The sequence below is a fragment of the Oryza brachyantha genome, chromosome 5 (assembly GCF_000231095.2).
Source record: "Oryza brachyantha chromosome 5, ObraRS2, whole genome shotgun sequence".
Lineage (NCBI taxonomy): Eukaryota > Viridiplantae > Streptophyta > Magnoliopsida > Poales > Poaceae > Oryza > Oryza brachyantha.
Window position 1 is genome coordinate 14916310 of NC_023167.2, and position 11302 is coordinate 14927611.

At 39.2% G+C, this 11302-nt stretch overlaps 2 protein-coding genes across 2 annotated transcripts; one reads left to right on the top strand and one right to left on the bottom strand.

Moving 5' to 3' along the window:
* The first annotated feature begins 3259 nt into the window (after nt 1-3259).
* LOC102712996 lies at nt 3260-3851 on the top strand. Its single transcript, XM_040524598.1, has one exon. The coding sequence runs from the start codon at nt 3349-3351 to the stop codon at nt 3634-3636; it is 288 nt and encodes a 95-aa protein (XP_040380532.1). The 5' UTR covers nt 3260-3348; the 3' UTR covers nt 3637-3851.
* Nucleotides 3852-9704: 5853 nt separating this feature from the next.
* Nucleotides 9705-11031, bottom strand: LOC102715759. Its single transcript, XM_006654456.3, has 3 exons — nt 10788-11031; nt 10558-10663; nt 9705-10325 (listed from the first exon to the last, which is right to left on the bottom strand). Exons 1-3 carry the CDS (start codon nt 10824-10826, stop codon nt 10174-10176), a joined length of 297 nt encoding a protein of 98 aa, XP_006654519.1. The 5' UTR covers nt 10827-11031; the 3' UTR covers nt 9705-10173.
* Nucleotides 11032-11302: the final 271 nt, after the last annotated feature.

Sequence of the window (11302 nt, forward strand, 5' to 3'; positions counted from 1 at the left end):
ACGCCGCTCGCTGCTGCTGGCCTGGGCCTAATCCGCTGTCCACCCGCGGCGCGCGCCCACTCGACCGACCCCCACGAGCGCAGCTCGCTCTGCCCAAAAAAAGAGAACCGGTGCGTTCTTCCAACTTTGCGTCCTAAAATAAATTATTTTTTTCCTTTTTTATCTATAATTTTTGACTCTTCGTCTTATTTAAAATTTTTTTATAATTGATATTTTTGTTTTTATTAGATAATAAATTATAAATAGTATTTTATGTGTGACTATTTTTTTTCTAATTTTTCTGAAATTTTTTTAAATAAGATGGATGGTTAAACGTTGGACACGAAAGCCAGAGAATTGGTTTTTTTTACGGAGGGAGTACATGGGTCAGTCTGTGTGTATGTGCGCGCGCGCCGGTGCTGCGCTGCGCTGCCTGTGCGTGTGCGTGTGCCGCTGCGCCCATGTGCCTCAACGTGGGGGTGGGGGTGGGTGTTCGGTGCTCCCCCCACCGAACCGGTCGAGGCCTCGTCGATCCGTCGTCGACCTTTCGGTGGTGGTGGGAGAGCGTGCATTGCGCGCGCGTGTCCAGCGATCCGGATTCCGGAGACACGCACGCGTATCGCCGTATCGGTATTGTGCGCAACGGTGTGGATAGGCCAAAAATGCAGAAAATGAACAGGTACATGTGCGACGGGCCGTGTGTGTCCCGATCAAGATTCTTCCAGAACGTGCTAAATTATTGACGTTAGCAGACGGCCAAAAGCAAGTTCATGCTGCTGTCTGCCGAGTTCGTCATTAAGTCTTACTACAGATGATTCATCGACCGCTGCATGCATGGTTTGCGTGTGGTGTATGCCATGGACGTGGGGCTTTGTACTTCGTAAGTTAGGAATCGGTCGAAACCGACCGAACAGGAGAGTATAGCAGGAGCAGCAGCCGTTCACGCCAAAATTTTCCGATCATTCCTTTCCGACGAGCAATCAAACGGCGGTTGATAGGGATAAGGATTGGCTGATCTCGCATCATTCATTACCTGCATGAAGTGCGCGCCGAAGCCTTTATTAAATTAATGCTGTGGCAGGGTGACATGCGTCGTCGTCTCCACTTACAGTGCTGTCAGTGCATGCACGCAGAGGCGCCGTGGACCGGCCGGTGCACCGGCCACTATCTATAGGCCAGTCTAATGCAGATTCGATAAATGTATCGTGCATATTAAATAGGATGTAATATTAGTAAAATTATTAATTTATCAGTGTTATTAAATAAGAAAGTTTCATGAGATAAGTTTTATCTCCATAAAATTTATCTGATTTGATTACTTAGATTATAGTCTTAGTAATTATACTATGACCGGCCTAATTCACGAAGGTGGTACTCGTACTCTAATCTGCAGATATTTTCTCCCCTAATTTTGACGGCAGAGCCGGCCCGGCGAATCGATTTTTATTTACGGAGTAGTTGCCTTTGGCTGTTTTTCAATTTATACTTGGATAACGCACGCACTTGTTCGTACTCCCACATTGTCGCGTGTGCTCCGTCACACTCCGATAAAAAATGATATGGAATCCATTGTAAAATTGAAGGATTTTTAGTTTATTTATTAATAGATATTGAGGTCATGTTAAAAGGTTCTTCTTTCACTGTTTTGTGATCAATTTTTGAATGGTGAATTGTCAAATTATTCCTCTTTCAAATGATTGATTGACAATTGAATCATTGAAATGATTAGAAATTACAATATTTTATTGGGCCAACATTTTTTTTCAAAAATATCCAAAGTACTCTTATTACATGCAATGCTAACAATTGATTTATACACATAGAAGTTTCAAAAAATTATAAAACATTTTGCATGGACTACTTGAATAACATAGGAGTTTGTGTACATACTCTAATATTTATTTCAAAAAAGTATACACTGTGGTACATATAACGGATTAATTATGTTTTTAAAAATACCAAAATCTTCAAACTTATACGCAAATTTCTACACCATTTAAAGAGGCTACAAACAAAATTTAATATCTTTTTCTAGCTATGTGAGGGCATCTCGGGTATATTTGAAAGCAGCGTTCGCGAAACGGCGAAAACCGGCTTCGGAAAACCGCGAATCCACGGGTGCGCGGTACCACGGTTTTTGCGAGTTCCACGGTAAGGGAAACCCTGTTTGAAAGTATTCTTTATCTAGTGACATATTATAGAACAATCGATAAACACTGGTATATTATAGAAAGTGATAATGTCAAGAGCAAATTGTTGAATTGGGAAAAACTTAGGCCCTGTTTCTTTCAGCTTAAGATTATTATAATTTAGATTATTGAGTCAGATTATTATAAGCTAGATTGTTATAATCTGTAGCGGAATAAGCTGTGAGTTGTTTCTTTTCTAGATTATTAGAGTATAGATTATTGGGTTTGCAAGTCTAAAGAGGGAGTGGGGTAACATGGTGGGTAATTTTTCAGCCAATAAGCTAGAAAAAGCTCACCTAAATGAGTTTATCAGATTATAATAAGTTAGACTCTAAATTATAATAAGCTACTTTGTCTGTTTCTTTCAGCTTACTCTCAATAATAACAGGGCCTTAGTTGCATTGAGTAGGTTATCTTAAAAATTAAATTATTTATATTTTAGAATAGATGGAGTCAAAACATATACTGACTACTCACTCCATCCTAAATTATATTTTAGAATTTTATTAGTTTGAACAAATCTTTTTTAAATGACAAATAGTGTCGACCGGCGGCAGTATAATCAGTTGAGACTAACTAGTTTCTGTTCGCACACTAAAGTAACCTAGTTTGCTTAGCTCACGGCATACCTGCTAGTACTATTTTCAGGGTAGAATAATATTACTTCACAGTGGCGACTATATTGTTCTTAATTGCTAGTCACTTAGGAGATGATTGTGTTATATACATATTTCTAGCGATTTAAAAATCAATCCTGAAAAATAAACTTCGATAAAAACTTAAAATCAACTTTAAATTTAAGATTAAATTTTAAATTTTGACTTATAAGCATATGCATAAGCTAACAAATAGGGGTGTTAGTTTTCCATGTCAAGAAAAACATTTAATTTGTTTTTGTGGTAAATATTTAGGAGGCTAGAAGTCTAGAACCTGATAATTGTAAAAAGTGTAAAATCACTAGGTGAAAAATACATCACGTAGGCAGTTTCTGCGGCCCCTCAAAACTGGAACCGCCTCCGGCCGGGCAGCCGGTGAGATCTCGTCTTTATATATACCACGCCAGCTTCCCCTCTCCTCTCCTCACACCGCACCGCACAGGACGTGCAGCTCCTGCCTCTCTTGCAGCAGCTTGCTGCTTGCATACACAGAACACCGCTGCATCGCGCCGCGCGCCGGAGCCATGTCGTCGTCGCAGCGGCCCGGCCGTCACCAGCGGAGGGCGTCGCAGAACGTCTTCGTGCTCCCGGAGAACTTCGCCGACCTCGACGACGTGCCGGCCGCCGCCGGAGGCGGCGGCGAGGACGGCGGCCGGAAGGCCGCGACGGACGCGGCCGGCGCCGCCGGGCAGCAGGGGCGCCGCCCCGCGGCGCCGGCGCGCCACCGGCGCGCGATGTCCGTGGCCGTGCCGTCCGGCAGGGAGCTCGAGATGATCAAGGAGGACATGGGCGGCTACAAGATCGGCGCCTGATGATGATATGATACAACGATACATCGGCCACACGGGGTAGCCTTAGCACGTGCTCAGTGCTCCGGTGTGCGTCAACCAAATGTTTCGCTTGTTCTTGTTCTTCTTCTTTTTTTTTTCTCTCTCTCTCTTTTGGTGAAGACATGCATGTAAGACGGGAGATGTAATACTATGCTTCCTTTTGCACACGGTGAAATGAATCGTTAAAAAAGTCTAAACTCCAGTGCATTTCTGTGGAGAAGCCTGATGAATCGTTGTCGCAGCAACAGACCGAGCTAAGAGAGAAAGCTCACGTGCATGTTTGTTCAATCGAAGTATGCATCCCATCTTTTCTCTTTTTCTTATGCTTATAAACTAAAATCTAAATTTTTAAATTTAAAGTTAATTAAATTCTTTTTATCAAAATTTAATTTTAAGTCTTAGCCATTAGATCACTAGCATATGTACATAAAAATTTATTCACAAATTATATTTTATTTAAAAATATACTGTTTGTTATTTTCTTTATTTCGTTCCGTTCCAGTTCATTTTGTTTGGTGGGCTTCAGTGACAGTAGCGTGCAGCATCTCATGTTATCATGCCACTGCATACGCGCAGCGCAGATACTGGTTGGTTTAGGCTATGTTTAGATGGTAAAACTTTTGGAAAAGAACATCACATCGAACGTTTGATCAGATGTTGGAAAGAGTTTTTAAGATATAAATGAAAAAACGAATTTCACAGCTCGACTGAAAATCGTGAGACAAATTTTTTAGTCTAATTAATTCATCATTAGCATATACTGGTTATTGTAGTACTTATGGCTAATCATAGAGTAATTAGGCTCAAAAGATTCGTCTCAAGATTTCTCCCATAACCGTGCAATTAGTTTTTTTGTTTTTTTTATGTTTAATGCTCCATTTAAATGTCCAAAAATTCTATATAATGTTTTTGAGAAACTTTTTAGAAACTAACCATAGCACTATTCGCAGGCAGCAGCAAAAAGCATCTCAGCTTATCGCTCCGGCGAGCGATGCGACGTGTCGACACAAAGGGCATCTTCCCCTGGACAGCTGGACGCGGTAGAAACCAAGAGCAAAAGCTCAACTTTCGTTTTATTCCAGAGATAGGCAGAGAGCACCCAAGATAAACCCTGGTTTTACCCAAAAGTTTCTCCTTTGTGAGAAAGTAGATACTGCTGCTGACTTTAAGCTCATTTTGATACATCTCATTTGTCATAAAATATATCTATTTTTAAATAATAATTGTATTTGGAGATTGTGAGATCAAAAAATAAATCATTAAAGTAGATAAAGTGAGGATGATTGGATCATGTTTCGATAAAGTGTATAGTAGTATGGTCGTTTTGCTTGCAGGGGCGGATCCAAATTGTATATAAATTCTGTATAAATTTTAGAAAGAAAAATAGATTTATATAGAAGTTAAGACAAGATAATTGATTTGAACCCTAGCGATAACTTATTTTTTTCCGACCCTGCTATATTTATATGATAAGTGAAAATTAAAGTTATTTTGAGGAAAAAAAGATTAATCAAGACTAAACCACAAAGTTTCTGTACCTGTGCGTGCATGTTCCAGACAGCACCGAGCAGAAACCGAAATGACAAAGATGCCGATATGTTCGCTCGCGGAACACGAGCGAGCATGCAATGCAATGCAATGCATGAGGATGAGATCGATCGACGCTGATCAGTCCACCTCCCCGTTTTGTTTTCTTTCCTCGACCTGCCCGTGCATGCAGTGCAACCGACCAATCAATCCAACCGGACCACATGCACAGGCACGCAGCATGTTCTCTCCCTCCGATCTCACCACGTAGTCCTCCGTCAGATTGCAGTCGTGCAGCAAGGATTGAGATCTGTACGTACACAAACACGTACTGTACGTACCACCGGTACTTGCAATGATACGCGTGCTACTGTTTACCCCCTGTCGTTTTCCCGGGTTTTGATTAGTACCCATCACTTCCCAAAGCCATTTTTAAGATTCAAAGATGTATGTACGGATTTTTATAATTTTAATAGTTCTAGAGTTAATTGTATGCTTAAAAAGAAAATATAATAAGTTCTAAATTCAAAAGTTAACCACTAAAGTAACTTTAAAAAGTTATTTTGATATCTTTCTAGTATATATGTTAAATAGTTTAGAAATATTTATATTTTAAAACGAACTAAAGCGGAGATGTGGTAGGGCAAGTTAAATAGTATAGCCCACTACCAGCTCCAATTCATATATAGTCATCCCAATAGCCAATTCATATAATAACTACGTAAAAAACATATATTACCAGGTTCCATCTATCATGCACACATTCTGTCTTAGAGTTCATGCTACAGCTGACTATAAATTTATAGCCCACTATTTTCTATCTTTTTTTTATCTTTCTAAAATATGTTTACAACTTGTTCTAGTGCGGCTGTATAATTGGTGTTGCTAGTGTGCGCAGATCCCGATCTGGAACATTTACACATGATGGATCATGGATGGACCAGGGCGCGAGGGCTCATCATCTTGATTTGACAACCCGGGTTTGGATCAATGCGCGTATCAATGGACATATGCACACCTGCGAATCCATAGTGAATCAATCGATGGATCTGTTATAGATTGATGATAAGGTGACCAGTAGTGGTTTCAGATGTGTAGTTTTCATTCACCTAAATTTACCTGAAAAATTTCAAACACTATTGGATGGTCCTAAAGTAAAACTATTACCTGGACACATTTCTAGTGATAATGTCATCATGTTATACCATATTACTCTTTTATCTAAACCTGAATTAATTGTTAGATTGGTGTGTAAAAATGAACCAGTATTTCTAGCAAAACTGATGGGTGTTGAGATCTCACACAGCTGAAAATAGAATTACAGTATGAGTATAGTATTACGCCCTAGAATAATGGGGAGAAAAAAATTAAAAAAAGGATAAAAGATAACAAGTGCAATGAGCAGAGCAGCGGCCAGTCAGGCTTTGGGCCTTGGGCCAACTTGCGAGCAGCACAAGCAAAGCAACGGCATGCAACCATCCGTAGCTACCTATGTACCAGTGTACCAGATGATTGGAGTTGGTGCAGCTTATAAGTGCATGTTGAAAGTCATAGCCCATTATTGATTTTTATTTGATCCACGTCAACAATAAATACCTATTTTATAATTATACGTATAAAGTTAGAGTTAGGTATGGATTTTTATTAATGCAATAAAACATTTTTTATTACGTTAGTTTCATTTTTATCCATCTTCATGCATGAAAGTTTTCCTTAATAAATACTAAGAGTCGACTCTAAGTCGTTGTTATGCATGACAATAGCTTTTCTCTCTCGTTCTCTCTCTTTCTATTAAGTCACCAAATTTGCTTACGTGACAATTGAGAGAATTAGCTAATAAGCACATTCGTTTATGCCCTAATAGTCTAACAATAAATTGTAACACCTCGTAAAACCCGTTTATGGGTTTGGTCCACAACAAATTAAGTTTGGCTCAATCCCATTTTTGGATCTATTAAATTCGGCCTAGCCCCGTGTTTGGGCCCAGTATGGGCAAATATCGACGATCCATTTCAAATTAGACCCTTTTTGATCTAGAGATTTTTTCCTTGTCACATCAGATGTTTAGATATTAATTATGAGTATTAATTATAGAATGATAACAAAACTAATTGCATAAATAAAGATTATTTCATTAGACAAATTTTTAAAGCCTAATTAATCCACGATTAGTAAATGTTTACTGTAGCATTAAATTCGCTAATCATGGGCTAATTAGGATCAATAGATTCGTCTCGTGAAATAGCTGAGAGTATGGAATAAGTTTTATTAATAATTTATATTTAATACTTGTGTCCAAATATACCGCACCCTCTCACTGTAGCTCGACCGAGACGGCCGTCTCCTCTGGCCTTGGCCGTGCCACCTTCACGTAGGGGAGTCCTGTCCTGGTGCGCGTGCGTGCGATCGAACAGCCAGCCGGTAGCTCCCGCGGGGGCCAGTGGCGCTCCTTAGGTGTTAAGTATAAAGGTATGTTTGGACGGTTGGATATGTAAAAAATACTCGTTTAGTTTTTTATATGTTTGTTTTTTTTGAAGAAAGTTAAATATGATGGCTAAAAAAGTATTCAACTTAAAGTTGAATATGATAACTAGATAAAAAAATATTTTACGAAGATGCAAGACATAGGTATTTGGATAAAATTGATGGATGGGCTCATTTATCTTCCTTAACCACGATAATTAGTGATCGTTTAGTGGTAAGTAGTTTGCTTTGTTATAATTTTAAATTAGTGTTAGTTAAGGATAATAAATATTTTTATTATTAATTAATATTAATTATGATAAGATTATGATGATTAATTTATATTATTTTACTGTTTGAAACCAATATGTTTATCCCATTCACCTCTGTACATTCAAAAGTGAACATCATTTTGACCTCGATCGTCAACCAAACTCGCTTTAGCTCTTCGTCGGCTTCGGCTCCCCCTGGCGCGGCGCCGCAGATAAATTTCGCCGGCTAGCACGTGTTGGCGAGCGCACGCGTCTCGTGAAACGGCTACAGGACAACAAGGCTCGCCTCGCCAGCTCACCGGCCGTACTGCTGCAGCATCTTTTATCTCAATTTTACGAAGTACTTTCTAAAAGTAACTTTGCAAACAGTAGATACTTTAACTAAAGTGAAAACAGTCGCTACTACGTCCGTTTCATAATATAATATAAGATGTTTAATTTTTTGGTTAGACCATTCGTCTTATTTAAGAATTTAGTATAAATATAAAAAATAACAAGTCGTGCTTAAAGTTCTTTTGCTAATAAAGTAAGTCACAAGCAAAATAAAAAATATTTCCATAATTTTTTGAATAAGACAAATGGTCAAAAATTATAAGTAAAAAAGTCAAACATATTACATTATGAAAAGGAAGTACAAATTTAAAGATAAACTATCTCAAAGCGACATAATATCTTTGGTTTCAAATAATTATCACTAGTTACTATCTATCTATCTATTTATTAACTGTGATTACTCATCTTTTCTAAAAATTATATATGTAAATATAGTATATTAATAATGTGTGATGTACAAATGTACAATTATTGAACTCTGTCAACAAATCATTTAAATATTATTAATGGTTAAGGTTAAAATAGTAATGGTTAACCGTGACAAACTAAATAAAAACATAGCAAGTATTAGTGACAAAGTTATCACCAGGGATAGTTCTAGGGGTTGTCCATCACCACCCTTGATTTTGGTCTTGTAGGAATTTTTCATCCGTAAATCTAGCCTAAATAGACATGGCCATTGAATTATTTATATTGTATTTTTTTTAATTTTTGGACTTAAATGATGGTTTTAGCAGATTTATAATGTTAAGAGAGTTTATTGCTATATTTATGTCAATTTAAGAAAATATTACATATTTATATTGAGTTCATCATGTTATGAAATTTCAAAGCGTAGAGTAGGACTACCTAATAAAAAAAACTATTAAAGCTGCCACTGATTACCATGAAACTATAGGTTTTTATGCCAATTCAATAGCAAAACTCCAATGTTTACAACTTTAGCATAACAATAACACTATGCTTGTGTACTCTAAAATATATAGATTTTCTTATAATTTTATTATTAAATATGTAGTTTTATGACACCCTACCTTAATATATAATATTATAATAAATTTAGTGCTAAATCTATGGTATTGATATGCTGTCTTAAATATGTAGTTTTGGTATAATTTAATCAAATATATAGGTGTAGTTTGTAGCATATACTCTTTTTCGTTCCACCTTTTACGATTACTTTAAGACGTCACACGTATGCACGGAAGTCATATTATGTATAGTACACTTATGAGTACACCACTGTAATACACACTCAAGTAGTGGATTTCAACAATAAATCCATGACATCATAGTATTTGTACCGAAAGAATACCAAGATTATTTGATTAGAAATTTAGAACATACAAAGATTAATTTAATATGTTTGTTTCACTGTTATAGTGTTATTTCCAAAGAATTATCGTTCCATTTGTCCACAAGCATTGTGAGGACAGGGTTATATGTTGTAAGAGGTAGAGTGGCGCCAACTAGCTAGCCCGGCCGGGGGCCCTGGTTGTCTGGCTCATGGGTTAAGTAGTACACGTCACCACACCACGTGTCATCGAAGGATTAGCAAAAGATAGTGCGACAGCTGCACCTGTAGAGCGAAGGGTGCATACGTACATGTCCTCCATCCTGAATATTCCACACATGCATTCATGTATGTACATATGCTTACATGTACTAAACATATGATACCTGATGTCCTGATTTCTTGTACATCCTAATAGTAGTACACTAGTACAACTACATGTTTATGGTTTTGATGCAGCTACATGCATGCGAATGTCGTCTGGCACACGTACCCCTATTATGTGGTGCAAGTGCTCTCAATGGATGGCGCCAAATCAAATCAAACAAATTAAGAGCTAGCTAGCTTAATCGTGTGAAGAACTGGTCATGCATGTGAACGAACGAGCTCATGGTCGCTAAGCTAAGCTAGCTAGCTCTGGTCGTCGTCGGCCTTGGAAGCCGCCGCGTCGGAGAGCATCTTCTGGATCCGCTGCATCGTCTCCGCCTCGATGTTGCGCTCCGCCCTGTCCTTGTTGTACGTCTCGAAGAACTCCCTGTTCTCCTTCTCCAGCTCCTTCCACACTGACGCCACAAGCCCATATCGATCTCAGCTCTCATTTCATTCTTCGTTTTACATATATACATGCTCACATGAAATCATATGCATAATAAGTAGTGTAACCGAAATAACCTAAATCTTGCTAGAACACTATCGCAAGTTGCACGAAGAGAATGGGCAGGTTGCTAGCTAGCATGGAGCTAGAGATCCTGAAGAGAGCACAGGTAGTAGCTAGGTATGTGAAGATATTATTACCTGTAGAAGTGACGACAGGGTTGATGTTGGCGTGCTTCTCCAGGGCATCCATGCACTCCTGCTTGTTCAGGTTGAAGCAAATGCACTTCTCTATCAGGTGGTGAACCTGCAAACCAACAATGGCATGCAGCACCATGCATGTGCAGAGTTGAATTAAACACCCGTCATTTGATCCACCTATATACAGCTAATAATTAAGCATCCAACTCCTAGCTAAGAAAACCAATCACCATTCTGATGTAAGAAGCTGAGGACGAGGAGTCGCCCATGGCTGGCGATCGATCAGCTAGCTAGAGCTTGATATATATGTCGATCACCACTGGCTCAACCAAGCTACTCTACTTGCTTAACATATAAGCAGTTGGATCAGCAATAATCTCAAGTAGAGCTACAGGATCAAGCTGCTGCTGCTTGCTGACGATTCAGCTCGACTTATCAGTTAGCAATGGGGGAAGAACTAAGAAGAGAGCTCAGGAAGAAGAGGGTGCTGATGGAAGGGGGAAGGGCAGCGAGGGAGAGGAGATAGAAATAGGGGGAGGTGGGGGAGGGGGGACGTGGAGGCATGTCACGTGGGCGCCGCCGCCCCATTGGCGGAGAGGTGGCCGCGGAGATTTTTCCGGGCCCACGCCTCGCTCTCACCCTGCTGCTGGTGGCCGGCCTGCTTTTTCTGTGGCTGGAGTTTGTGCAGTGCACTAGGCGGCTTTGCTTAGAGCGAGTTAAATAGTATTAGCCAACTCCGATTCAT